Below are 15,092 nucleotides of genomic sequence, written 5' to 3' on the forward strand. Positions count from 1 at the left end.
ATTTCCAATGGGGCATCTCGCAGATCTATTCACAGAATGGGTTTCTGTGAAGCGCGCGGCAATTTGACATTTTAATGCGAAATGTTCCAAAATGGGCTTAATTTTGGGTCTAAAATAGAGTAAAAGGAAGATGCAAATCGTAAATTTTGTCACAACATTTCTGCCGACTGAGCAGGAGAGGGGACTGACTTGCCACCATGCCCTATGGCCAGTGGTGTAGATTTCTTTTTAACATTGGGGATGGGGTTGGAAATATTTCTTGGAAGTATAGTGAATCTAGCATCTTTTGGTGACAAAATCAGTCTATGGCACAAATGCGCGCGAAAAATTTACCATATTTAAGCTAAAATTGGCACTTTTTAGGTTTATATGGCCAAATATGAGGTTAATTTGGTTAGAAACCCACATACAGGTGGCAACATGCAGGGGGATTGTATGGACCATCCCCCTATCAATATATTGGAGGGATTTATCCCCCCATCCCCGGGATCTACGCCTATGCCCTTGGCTAATCTCCATTGGTGCTGATGAAGAGCGCGATGCAGTGGGTTGATGTGATGCGCACATATTTTGTAGATCTTGCAAAATCATTAATTCTATGTCTACATCACCTCAACGCGCCTGACCAACATCATTGTAGGCCCCATATACCGGCCCAATAGGACCTATATTACAAACGGAATGTAGTTTTATCCCCTCCCCCTCTCTCTCCCTCACTATCGCTCTCTCCCTCCCTCTCTCTTCCCCTTCTCTCTCCCTTTCTTTCTTCCTTTCTCTTTTTTTTAGGGATCGCCAGGGGGGTGTCGCACCCCCCACACACACCCCCATGGCGACGGCCCTGCTTGGGATGTTGAGGAAACAATTTATAGCATTTCAAATTAATTTTCATCTGTTACAAATATTTTCACGTCTTATAAATATTACTTTTTTAATGACAAATATTGTAAAATGACAAATTAAATGCTTAATTTCTAATTCATAATCCATCATCAAAATGTCATGCACTAAAAACGTTCATAAAAAGTCCATAAAAGTACTGAAACAAATCAGCAGGTTCCAAAATGGCAACATACATTGCATATTGAACTTTTCTTTCAGTTTAAAACTAAAGCTATATTCCTACAAATTGAACATGCACTTCAGTAATTGTACCTTTAAAGTTCATTTGTGACCCGGCAGCACAAATGAGCCGTAAATTCCCTAAATTGTATTCTGAGTTACGGTGTAAAATGTGTACGAAGGTCGTATTCATCGGTAACTTAAGCTGGCCCGACATCTGTCTCATTTTGATAGTCAAAAACTAATCAATAATCCTATTGTTGAAGTGGATAATAAGCTTCTACCTTAGATGGCTATAGAACTTTTAATAGCTCTGGTCTTTGTTTGCTTTTGCTAAATCCTGTTCAAGTGGTGGGTTACCAGGCATTGTATTTTGTACAGGTATGCATAACCAACAATTAACAATGAGAGAACTTTCTTAAACCTCGTTGACTTGGGGATGATTTGAAATGACCGCCAATTATGACTGTTTGATATTTATTGCCAGCAATGTGGAAAAAGAGACACATGTAAAAAGCGTAAAAGCTATAATTTTGTTGAAGGAGCAAAGTTTAACAAACCATAACCCCGCTTCTGGATATCGTTTGAAGTCAAATGATATACCATTTTTAAGTTTATGATGTTTATTTTTAAACACGAAATAAAACAAAATTGACCGGGGAGGAATTTACGGCTCATTCGCCGTGAACGGTCACATTTTAGGAAACTTTTGATTTTCATTGAATCCATAAATTGCTTATTTACAAAACTATTGGATAAAGCATGAATATATAATTTGTCTGACATTTTTAGCATTAATATAGAAGTTTTGTTCTCAAAACTAATAGATGCACAAAAAAAAAATACAAGAATAAATGCACTTATTGGTTTTTCCATAAATAAAGTTTGTACATTTTAATACATATTGAACAATTTTTCCTTTTCAGCGAAAGTCAGTAGAATCAGTCTCAAGCAAACTCTGCCGGGACACCACACGCTTCACAATATAAGCACCAAGAATCCGAGGGTTACATAAAAACAAGGTCAGGAAATAAATGCCAGATTAAAATATTTTCAAATAACTTTTGCCCTGGATTAAGTGTAAAAATCCCAATTATTGAGGGGAAGTCAATACAGGTTAAGACAGTCTTACCCAGCTAGCCGATGACAGATATTGATAAATTTCTGTGCCACTGAACTTGATGAAACATATTCTGCATTATTATTGAGTTACTCAAATGTAACAAGCTGGTATGTGTACATTTCTGCTTAATGGGGGCTGTACGGAGGATTTTATTTGGGTGGTGCTGATTTTGAAAAAGTGGACTTTTTTTCAAGAGGCAGAAGGGGCGATTTTGTGAAAAGTGGACTTTCTTCCCAAAATGTGTACCTTTTTTTTTCTAAAAAAGCATAAAAACCTGATTGCAGAAGTTTTTACCAACGGCCAAAAAAAAGAAGGTATCAACAGCAGTAGCGTAGCCAGCGGGGGGGCAAAAAATTGAAAGAAAAAGTGCCCCTCTGACAAAAAATGAAAGAGAAAATCAGGAGGGCAAAGGAAAAGAAAAAGGGCAAGGAACCCTTTTCTAGCAAAATTCAGGGCCAAAATAGTGTAAAATTAATTTTTTTGCGCGCTATGCGCGCACATTGTAACGATAAAGCCCTTTTTTAGCCGGTTATTGGGCGAAAATAGTGTAAAATACCATTTTTTCTCGCTACGCTCGCATATCATCCCAATAAGGCCCTTTTCGGGAAGCTCAAGACATACAGTCTCTATGTATTGTATGATGCAACTGCAATTTTTTTCGTCTGTGCCCCAAAAAATTTATTTTGCCCCCCTAACCAAGAAAGCTGGCTACGCCCCTGATCAACAGAAACTCTTACAATATAAGATGAACCAGCTAAGATTTGGACATGTTTTTCTTCTGGTACTAGGCCAGGGGAGGGGTGTATAGGCTTTGTACTTAAGTGTGAATAAATTACATTTTTAGATCTCAGAAATCAAGAAATCCCCTATTGATGGCCACAGATGGTACGATTCATCAAATTGTGTATGTCGGCCATACTTTTGACAGTTTCTTTCCGTTTACAAATACACACAGGAATAGTCATGGCTAACCCACCTTAACGTTGGCCTTCCTTAGATTAATTTACATGCCCGTCATAAGCTGTCATAAAGGTTTGATATGATGAAGTTGCATAACGTCAAGAAAAATTTTGTTTAAAATCTTGTTTTCTGTTAAAGACTTATTCAGTGATCCCAGCAAAGGGTATCATAAAAGTGTGTATATAAATTGCCTAAAAGTGAATAAAGGATAAGTCATTAAACTTGTCATTAGGTATTTTGAAATGAAAAATTTAGCAAAAAACAAGGAAAATACCAGTATGGACAAAGTTGAAGCCCATTCAAATACAAGTAGCTAATTTCTTATGTGGAGAAATTACAGATTCATGTAAAATGTCTTTTTTTATTTTTAATCCACAGCTTTCAGCTTAATCACTAGCAGACTATGTTTATAGCACATCTATGCATGGGTGTCAATCCCTGGGTGATGTTTCCCCCACCTTTTGGCAAAATGACCAATTTTTTGTTCTTTTCAGCCACTTTTTGACAATTCAGACCGATTGTCCCCCACTATTTTGGGCCGGATTAGCGCTAATGCATCTATAACACTAACAAAGGTGCCAAAAGCTGAATTAGGCCAGGCATAATGAGCCCAAATTAACCACTGTGTACCAACAAGTGTTCAAAATTTGACCTCAAGTTGGGGAGAATGAGTTTTTATTCCCAGGACATTAAAATGTCATTTTATGAAGTGATAAGTATATTGGGGTTAAAGAAAAGCCATGCCAGAGCAGTTCTTCTGGGGTGAACCAAACCTGCGTGGTTATCAAATTAATCGGTGACAAGGTTATCTCTGAATTTGACAGGTGCTAATTAATGCAATAAGATTAAAACATCAATTAGCACATCTCAAATTCAGATATAACCTTGTCACTGATTAATTTGATAACCAGGCAGGTTTGGTCCACAAGAACTGCTCTAGCGGGGCTTCCTCTTTAAACAATGTACCCTAACAGATGCATGAGCGAATATGAGCCAAAATGGTCTTGTCGCCAGTGCCATAGTTCAAATTCATTCATAGCAGCCAATCATCTTCACATTGTGCACTTTGAGTAGGCCTATTTGTACCCAAGCAGTATAAGCCCACATATAAGGTGAAGGAAATTAGTCCCGGCAGATTGCCATGTTCCAGATGAGGCATTCTTGTCAAGTTAAGAGGGAAATCCCAACGTGCGAGGTTTGGACTATCATATCAAATTGCTTGTCAAGTGTATACATCAAAAGGTATGGGAATGGGAAAGGTTGACTTCTTTATCTGTCCTTTGGCACATCATAAAAAAACTGAATGACTGAATATTTGTGAGTTGGTAAAACAACGTTTTTTGTGTCATCTCATATTTTGATTTGATTTTCCTTTAAAAAATTGTTGCAAGTAGCTGTCTCTATTTGACCTATAAATTGTTGGCTCTGAAATTCTGAGAACACTTACTTTTTGGTTTCTTGCAGATATAACTCTGTCGGTGTAAACAATCCACATCATTCCATTGGCCATTACTGATGTACATTTGTACGCAGTTCTCATGCTCCACATCCCAGGTGTATGTTGGCTCATTTGAAGCCCAGTTGTCGTATGCAACCGGTGTGTTATCTTGCCACTGGAAACCATCTAAAGACAATAACAGGGGAAATAAAATAAATATTGCCTGAATTGCTCATAGGCTTTAACGTTAGGTATATACTACAAACCCAATATGTCGTATCTGCAATTTGAGGAATGTGCCGTATCACATAGTGATGTATTTGTGCAACATATATTTGCGCGACTTTGTCATTGCACTGTAAAATTGCTGTTTTGTCCTTTTCACATATAAATCCTAATTGTTATGTTAACATTAAGTCAAACCCTTAGCTAGCAGAGAATAATTCTGGTATACCCTGCGCACAAGTATCTAACCCTAAACCCTAAACCTAAAACATAGGGTGTGCAGGGTAAACCAGAATTATACCTGAAACACAGGTGGTGAAGGGTAAACCAGAATTGTACCGCTAGCAGAGACATCAAATTGTGTATTGTGATTTTTAGAGATGTGATTATTCGTTAGCCGAAGGAGAAAAAATACTGGTACCAAATTTGTGACATGAAGACTGGGCATGCAGCATTCGCTGTCGTAGTGCACGTTAGAATGTGACCATTGCTAGGTCAAGTGGATCACACTTTCTTTGTAATGAACCACTGATCGAAATGATAACAACACAAAGCCTATGACATATCAAAATTCGAAACAGTTGAAAGAGCCCAGGCTTAGAGCAGTAATTAATGGTTACTCACGTGCACTACAACAGCAAATTTGAACTCACTTGAATCAGTTCTATGTAATCCTATCCATATATCGTCATGACTACCAGCAGCTAATGAAGTCCTAATCCACTCATTCTCTTGTTTAGAGTGCACCGATGCTACATAGGCTCCCTGTCTATTGCAATAGAACTCTGCTTCAGGCCATGATGTTTCAGTATCGTCACCGTAGTTATATTGATAGCAGTGCCTACCATAGGCTTTCCAACCTTCCTCACAGATGCCAGGAGATTCTGGGAGATTTGCTGGGGTATCCACTACAAGAAACAATGGTAATGTGAAGGATTGATTGATTATTGATTGATTGACTGATATGTTGATTGATTGATGATTAAATGAGTACCTAACTGACTAACTGATTGGTTGATTAATATGTTAATAGATGTTGATTGATTGGTTGATTGATTGGTTGATTGATATGTTGATTGATTGGTGATTAAATGAGTACCTAACTGACTGACTGATTGATTGATTGATATGTTAATAGATATGTTGAATGATTGATTGATTGATTGATATGTTAATAGAGATGTTGATTGATTGGTGATTAAATGAGTACCTAAATGATTGATCGGCTGATTGACTAAATTAAACATTTTATATTCAAATGATAAATCCATATGGAATTATATGATGAAGGTCCTTTAATATCTGCTATAGGTATTGTTTATGTGATCGAATCAGCTAATGCTGGCAATTATGAAATTAAAGCCATAATGTGGATTTTCTCACAGCGATGCCCTCAATTTACTTCCTTAATCAAACTACATCTAAAATTGCCATTTAAGTCAAAAATATTTATGCTCTCTAAGTTATTTTTTTGTCTAAACTTATAAAAGATCTTACAGAAGAATAGAGCTACTGTACTTACAGAGTGAATATTTGCACAGTGGTTTGTACATTGCATCACATACTGTACTATCCCAGGCACCATTGTACTTGACCCTCACACACCCTTCATTGTCTTTCTCACTTGGTTCACCGTGACCCCAGTTGGTATATAGCACAGGACTATCATTAACCCACTTGTATGGACCAATCTGAAATAGAAACATGTGGAATGATAGAAATGTGGTGTTCCTCAAGGATCCATTCTAGGTCAGTTGTAGATCCATGGATTAGCCTATTGATCTTTAATTTGTAGGCAGATGTAGATACAAAATAGTGGTAAAAGTAGTGTTGCTATGATTCAATATAGTCCCTAGTGGGATATCACACCTAGGGACAATCAGCAATGTAAAAATTGTGTTCTGTCATGCCTTTTATTAAGACGTACAATGTCTTCAACAATATAAAATATAACAAATAAAAACATGTGTCTTGTCTGAAGACCAAATGTAAGACACATGATTAATTGATATGTCCTGTCTTGCAGTGAGACATGTCTAACAGAAGGCTCAAAATAAGAAAATCTCAAAACTACTTCAGATGACATATCTTACAATTTTGCATGGCGATATGATCTCATTGGACATGTCGTGCATTGAAATGAAACCTCATACTGGTACCTCGGGTCTTCTGCAGTACTTTCTCAAAACAAGTGTCACATGATTTGTCTGGGGTTGTGTCTTCAAGCAAGATGCATGTCTGTATTTCTTATGGTTACTATTACTGTAAGTAAAGAAAGGTATACCTCATCATTCATCAGCCCGATCCACAATGCTTCACCACCACTAGAATGCAGCAATGTTTCCACAAATGCTTCTTCATATGCATCTGTGATAGTAGCTAAACCGGTACCACCACTCTTACACACATCGACAGCAGCAGAGAATGATCTGGGTCTTGATAAAACCTTGAAGCAACTGTTGTGATACTGAGTGTAACCTCTTCTGCAGTCATTGGTAGTCTGGGGTGGTTCATGAACATTTGTGCCTGAAAAGAATGATGAGCAAAACAATAAAGACATGTACGGAATACTTGATATGAGGCGACTTATACCCAGCAAACACAAAATGTGTTACAGAAAACATTTAAATCTTGGGTTAGATAAAGGGTATAAAACGTTTTAATAACAACCAGACTGAATCAGTACACATTTTTGGAAACATAATACAAAATATTCTTATATACATAATGTTATTAAGTGTAATTGAAAAACATTTTTGCAAAGATGCTTGCCAAAACATACTGCATTACATTTTGTTGTGGTAGTGTTTTTTTTTTTTTTTTTCAATATCAAACGTTCAAAAATGTTTTCATGACCTTATATAACACAGCATTTAAATGTTATTAAAATGTTTTAACCAAAAACCAAAACCTTTTAAAGACATTTGTGTGTTTGATGGATAAATATGCTCACTTTATCAAAATGTTCAAGTTACATATGATAGATATAGAATTCATAGTAAAATTGAATGGGCCTAGATTTTGTTTCCACTGGCAAGAAAGTATCCCATCCCTGAATTGAATAACTTGGGGCTGTATCAGATTTAAAAGGCCATGTTTCTAACCACCTCTCAAAAATTGTTCTTCATTTTTGGACTACTTTCAATTCATATATAGTGAGATTTACTACAAAAACCAACAGTGTTCGACTCAATTAGTGACCCCCCTAGTAACACCTATGTTAACTTATATCTGAAGAAGTGCCCCTTTCAATGCACATTGAGCATGAAAAGGGGTACAGGTTGAATCACAGCAAAATCCTCTTGGCATAGACTTGCAACAGCTGTGACATTTGATTTGTGGATATTATTTCTATTTTCTTGAAGTGATCTACAACATTAACAATGTTTTGCTTGAAAAAAGTCCAGCATGGTTTCAAATTTTTACAAGCCGACGACGGATGTCGGCTTGTTCTGTCTCTTCTCAATTCTTCTTCTTTACACAGCCGTGACGTTAGTCACGGCTGTGTCTTTTTTCTTACAGGTTCTTTCTTCTTTCTTTCTTTCTTTCTTCTTTCTTCTGCCGACCACTACATTTGCTCTAGCACTTACATGCTTGTACCGATTTTGACCTAACTTGGTCACAACCATCATTGACCATGCCCCTACATGTCATATGAAACTCGTGGGGTCAAAGGTCAAGCAGGGGTCATAGGGGTCAAAAACGTGATTTCAACTCAAAATGCTTCTTCTCTCTCAGATTACGTAGGAGAGTGACACCACTTGCACACATGCATTGTTATTATCCAGTGTCTATGGGGTCCTCACAGATTTGGGGTCAAAGGTCATTAAGGGGTCACTTCGGTATAAAACGAAAAACCTTCAAAAATTTTTATTTGCTAAGAAAAAGCGTGGGACAGTAACGGTATGTTCACAAATAAATTGTAGTTACTCTGTGCATATGTAGTATTTTTTTTATTTAGGGTCAAATGTCATTAAGGGGCTACTTCCGGTATTAAACGAAATTCCTTTAAAATGCTTCTTCTCCCACAAATAACGTATGACAGTGACGCCACTTGCACACATGCATTGTTATTACCCAGTGTCTATGGGGTCCTCACAAATTTGGAATCAAAGGTCATTAAGGGGTCACTTCCGGTATAAAACGAAAAACCTTCAAAATTTTTTATTTGCTAAAAAAAACATTGGAGGGTGATGGTATATTCACACGTGAATTGTGTTTACCTATTGTACATGTGGTATTTTTTCATTTGGGGTCAAAGGTCATTAAGGGGTCACTTCCGGTCTGAGACGAAAAACCTTCAAAATGCCCCCTTTCTGCCACAAATAACATAGCAAAGTGGTGCCACTTGGACCCATTCATTGACATTAGCCAATGTCTATGGGCGTTTTATATATTTTGAGGTCAAAGGTCATTAAGGCGTCAAAACACGGCTGTGTTCGTGGTCTTAGACCACAGCTAAGTCTAGTTCTTCTTTCTTCTGGCAACCTCGTGACATTTTATGCGTGACTTGCCACGTTTACGCCCTAGCTCTCTTGTGCTTCGACAGATTTCAACCATACTTGAGCCAAATGACCACTGGACTAGGCCAAACCTTACATTTGACTTTGACCTGACTGTGACCTTTGACCTTGACCTTATGGCCAAAAAATATTGATTTCACAAAAAATGCTACTCCTTCCACAAATTACATGCAATGATCATGTGACTCATGCATATGAATCAACATGTGGCAGTGCTTAAAACTTCCTAAAAAAGATTGAGGTCAAAGGTCATTAAGGGGTCATTTCCGGTGAAAGTCTGAAAAATTTGTAAAAAATATTCAAAAAATCACTGTCTTTACAAATTATATAGCAGAGCGTCGCCATTAGCACACATGCATTGCTACTAGTCAGGGTCTTTAGGATGCCTACAGTTTTGGGCTCAAAGGTCATCAAGGGGTTACTTCCGGTCAAAAACGAAAATTATCAAAATGTAAACAGACCAGAATAATATAACCAACATACATGAATAAGTGTTCCCTGATGTATGCATGGTATTTTTATTTTGGGGGTCAAAGGTCATTAAGGGGTCACTTCCTGTTTTTAGCTGAATAACTTCAAGAATTTTTATCTCGAGAACTAAAGAAGTTAGAATTTTTAATTAAAATTGGAACAATGCATTTTGTCGGTGTACACAAGGTTTTTTTTTTCATTGAGGTCAAAGGTCATTAAGGGGTCAAAAGGTCAATCAAAATTTTCAAAAATCAAAATCCATGTATAAGTTCCGATTAAGCTGAAATTCACCAGGAATATTTCTTATGACCTCCTAAGCACAATGCAAGAGCAGTTGACCCCATCCGTAACCCAGGGGTCAAGTTATAGGGGTCAAATTGCGGCTTGTATCAGCGTCTGTTGACTCTAGTTGATAATTGTTTCAGATGACTAACTAGGGGTGCTAATTAGGTTAAATATCGTATTACATAACTGACCACAGCTATTGAACCTATTTAGTGTTAGTTAACCAGTGTGAAACTGTGCGCTTGATTTGTATAAAAGTGGGGGAATCTGACAGTATAAGTGTCACCAAAAGTGGTTCAAATTGCCAGAGTCAGAACACACTGTATTTTATACATGAAATATAAAATTCTAATATTTTTTTTTCATACTCATTCCAAAAGGGGGACATTTTAATCAAGGTAATGTATGACAAACAGGCAAAAGTTGCAAAAATTTACAATGGGATTATCTCATGGCCATTTTCATGATACACTAATGTCATCCGAGCGACAAGATGAATATAGCGCATAATAAGCTGATCAGAAATGCAGTAGTTATCAGGGGATAATATTAAAACATCACTTGCTATACACCACTTGACATCAGTGTTTATCAACAAAGGCGAGGGACTGGTCTATCGATATGCTTGAACGAACTGCTACACTGTTCAATGACTTTCTTGTACTATATGAAATGTGGTGGGCGATTTAAAATGCACATGCCCTGAGCAACCTACGATGCGTACGCACACTGCAGGGCAAAGAATAATGAAAATTGCCATAATTTGCGCGCATCGGCGGGCAATGACATCACATGTCAAGTGTTCTATATAAAATACTAAAACCAATCATGCTCAACTGCTAGCACTAGTTAATAAAATATACAGCTAATGTTCTTTCCAGAGTATGATACATGGTATAAGACTGAAGAAGTAAATAAATTAAGTAGATAATTCATTCTATCAACAAGATGTTGAGGAAATTGAAATCTTTCTACTCTTCCATGCCTACAGAATTAGGCCTACAATCCATACTTTCACTCACCACACATGAATTAATATCACCAGACAAGCCAATTGGTTTTCCTTCGTTTAGGCAGTGCCAACAAACCATATCGCTTATGTTGTCACAAATAGGCATTGCTATTTCCAGATACATCTGATATGGAGCTGACATACATGTACTGTCTTCATTAGCGTTAATGCAAGACACATTTCATGGTTGAAACTTTTAAGACGGGAATTTGCAAAAGTGAGTTTTGTGATTTTTGTGATTTTTCTGCTGCATAATTAGGATTTTTAGCATGAGGTACTCCATACTATTAAATCAAGAGTCATGGAAAGAAAACAATCTCACAACTAACTTGTCACATGCCTGATGACCATGATCACATCAAATCTTGCATGATCTCCATAACTAACATGTCAGAAAGCCACTACTCCTTAGATATAATCTAAATTATACCTTCCTAACCCCACAACCCTCCACTTACAGCGGCAGCACGGGGATTTCCTGGGTCTTAAGGTTCCCCAGAAATAGATCAATGTGCATTACATGTTTCAAGTTGTTCATAAGAATAAGGAATCTGCCTTAGCATATTGAATGCATCAGAGTAATTCTAGAATTAAGATTGAAAACAAATCTTGTATTTTTATTCAACAGATTGCGTGACAAATTAGCCGAAATGTCTGAAGCACTTTTGACTCATTGTTTGAAAGGTAATAAACAAAGCATAGAAATATATAATAAATTTTATTTATAATACCCTCTAGCGAGGCTTTTTTGATCCATCAATCATCTAGTTACGATTAAGTTAGTTGAAAGTTATATTGTATTCCACTCACCTTAGAGCTCAATCAAAGGAGGGAAGTTTTGATTGTCTGAGCTGGAAGTGCTGCAGAGCATGAAAAGTTGGCATGCAAGGTACTTTGGCATGAAAGGTAGAATTTGGCATGATTTAGAACATAAAGTATGGAATACTTTATTCTATGCTTTGTGTCTACCCAATATAGATGTGTATTTCAACCTTTATTTAGCAATGCAAAATGCAATGATAGAATACAGAGAGGAACAAAAACCCAGGACAAAATCTTGTCAAGTTGCAAAAATAGTCCGATCCAACTGCCCCACCAGGGAACAAGTTTCCTGCTCAGGCAACATAATTTATAGTATCCCACATAATATGTTCTTTGTTTAGAGTAAAGAAGAAGTAAGATAGACGTACAATCCAGTGGCGTAGCTGGGATTTTTTCCAGGGGGGGCAAGCCTGTATGGGGCGGGGGCCCAAATCCACCAAACGAAAATGGGGGTAGAGTGCGGTGGTGCGACGCACCCATCGAAAGAAAGTGTACTTTCAAAGAAAAGTACACTTTCAAATATATCAAAGAAAAATAAATAACAAAGGTAAATACGTTTAAATTTGGCAATACAGTGGCCCAAGAGAGAAAATGGTAAACCGGGTTATTACTGAGAAAAATTTGCTTTTTTATTACTAATTTGGTCTTAATAGAAATGAATTTTGGCCATAATTCTTGCTAATTTCCTGGTAAGTGTGCGCAAAGCGCGCTAAAAATGTCCAATTTCAGACAATTTTAGCCCAAAATGAAGGTAAATTTTATGTAAAGGCCAGTGCGCGCGAAGCGCGCAAAATTTAGCAATGTTACCATATTTCGGTCCAAAACATGGTGTTTTGGGGAACATACCTTAGGCTATTTTAGGGGCCTGGACCCGGTACCCATCTGGTCTAATCGTAAATCCGGCCCCAAGTTTGAAATAGCTCAATGGTAAATGACTTAATCGGCCAATTTTGTGTCGATACTGAAAATTTTCGGTTGGGGCATGCTACAAGAAACATTTCGGACACAGCCTTCTTGACCACCTTTTTCGACTTTTCTTTTTGGGTTGACCATTTTATTGTTTTGGTCAATATAGGCCTACTGTTCCTATAGGTGCTTTTGTGCAATTAGCATTTCAAAAGATTTATATTTCTTTGTCTTCAAGAAGTCATTACAAGTATATTGTCGAGTATATTGATAATAATCGTATGGCCCTACATATCGTAGGCCTATGGATTCCCTCTTTCTCTTTCCCTTCTCTTCCCCATCTTTTTCCTCTCTCTCCATTCTTTCTCTTTTTTCCCCGCACTAGGGGCGGGGGCCCAAATAGACAATTTTTGCCAGGCTTATTGACAATAATCGTATGGTATTGCATATCATATGGATTCCCCATCTCTTTTCCCCTCCTCTCCCTATCTCCCCCTCTCTTTTCCCCTTCTCTCCCTCTCTTTTTTTCCTCTCTCTCTCCTTTTCCCCTTTTTTTTTTCCTTCGCTAGGGGCGGCGGGTGCCCAAATAGCTTAGGGGCGAGGGTCTGAGGGGGCGGGGCCAAATAGGCAATTTTTGCCAGGGGGGCAATTGCCCCCCCTGCCCCCCGGCAGCTACGTCACTGGTACAATCAGCAACTTCATTCCATTCATCAAATCTGGTTTTTTTCTGTTGTACTTACTTGGTAATTGTTGACAGATGAAACCATTAGGTTTATTACAAGCAACATCATTCCATTCACCAAGTCTGTTTTCATCAGACATCATTTCCACGCAATCTTCCTACAATATAGAAACAAGGGAGCAATTACAGAATAGGGTGCAACTCTACTAGTCTCATTACAAGACTAGTACAAACACAATTAAAATTAAGATATTAATTTATCCACAATTCTTTTTTGCTTTTGGCTAAATAATTTATAAAAAAAGTTACCTCATTGAGTGTAACATAAAAAGTGTTTTTTCATTGCATAATTCTGATTTGTTTAGCAACCAGTATTTTAACTTTTGTGGAAAAAAAACTTGAATTTTATGCTAACCAATTTATTTATAGTGCTAGTAGGGACCAACGGAAGATTCCATGCTAATACTGCATTTGTACCTCCAGTCTATAATATCGAATTGATTAAGATAAGGATAATGAACTGAGTGCAATGCATTCGTCAAGATAATCGCACGCGCCGTGGAGTTATTGCATTTAGCTTGAGAGCCGATAGGCTCGGCTAAATGCAATAACTCCATGGCAAGTGCAATTATCTTGACGAATGCATTTGCACTGCAATACATTATCCGTCATACACTTTGAGTGTAGGCCTATTAAAACAATAGGCAATATTAATTGCTGCATTCATTATATTAGTTTTAATATTAGGAAAATATCTTACATTTTAAAAACACCGTCAGGACATTGACCAGCTACGTAGCATTTAACTGGTAAAGAAAATCAATCCCTGTAATCAATGGTATCGATTAGCCATACGTCATACTTAGGTAACTTATTCACGCATGGTTTAATTGACTTGACTTTATGTTGTGATCATTTAATATCGTGGTTTCGAACACAGAGAGCACTGAACCAGTTGGAAACGATCGATTTAGATGTCAGACTAGTACTACGGTGAATATCAACTGGACTTTATAGCTCTATAATTTGAACTACTTATATTAAAACACACAACATTGGGATTTAACAATTTGTTCAGTATTATCATAGGCCTTCAAACACATGTGTTTGAAGGCCTATGGTATTATAAAGCATGATCATGATATTATGCGCTAGTGTGTGTTTCCCGGGCCCGGCTATGTTATTTTAGATATAGGCCTACATGTATTTCATTTGTAAAATGCTGAATATTTTGCAATGGTGTCATCTTGTATAATTATGATCCACCTGTTTTTGGCCCTTTTTAATTAATAAAAGCTCGATTATTCTCATTTGATGTTTGATTTATTTATTGAGGTCATTAATCATAATTTATGACAATGATATTTGCAAGGGTGCAACTCTACTAGTCTTATTACAAGACTGCCCTATCCGAACCCTAAACCATAATCCTAAACTCCGTAAACGAGGACTGGACTCAAGTCTAGCGAGTTGCACCTTATTCGAATTGTACACTATTATAGAACACCGCTTGTAACTATACCATTTTAACACCACAGAATGTATATTCGTACTTTTTTGTTGGTATATATATCGAACAGACAATT

General features: G+C 37.2%; 1 protein-coding gene across 3 annotated transcripts in view; it reads right to left on the minus strand.

Annotated features, from left to right (window-relative positions):
- Nucleotides 1-15,092, minus strand: part of LOC140142583 (macrophage mannose receptor 1-like) — a 139,924-nt gene that overhangs the window by 10,041 nt on the left and 114,791 nt on the right. For all 3 annotated transcript variants that reach the window (XM_072164579.1, XM_072164580.1, XM_072164578.1), the window contains exons 7-11: nucleotides 13,565-13,664; nucleotides 7,090-7,331; nucleotides 6,328-6,496; nucleotides 5,459-5,713; nucleotides 4,590-4,766 (exon numbers count right to left, since the gene is read on the minus strand). In XM_072164579.1, coding sequence (XP_072020680.1) covers nucleotides 4,590-4,766; nucleotides 5,459-5,713; nucleotides 6,328-6,496; nucleotides 7,090-7,331; nucleotides 13,565-13,664 — 943 coding nt within the window. The remainder of the gene's footprint in view (nucleotides 1-4,589; nucleotides 4,767-5,458; nucleotides 5,714-6,327; nucleotides 6,497-7,089; nucleotides 7,332-13,564; nucleotides 13,665-15,092) is intronic.

This window comes from Amphiura filiformis, chromosome 20 (genome assembly GCF_039555335.1).
Source record: "Amphiura filiformis chromosome 20, Afil_fr2py, whole genome shotgun sequence".
Classification (NCBI taxonomy): domain Eukaryota; kingdom Metazoa; phylum Echinodermata; class Ophiuroidea; order Amphilepidida; family Amphiuridae; genus Amphiura; species Amphiura filiformis.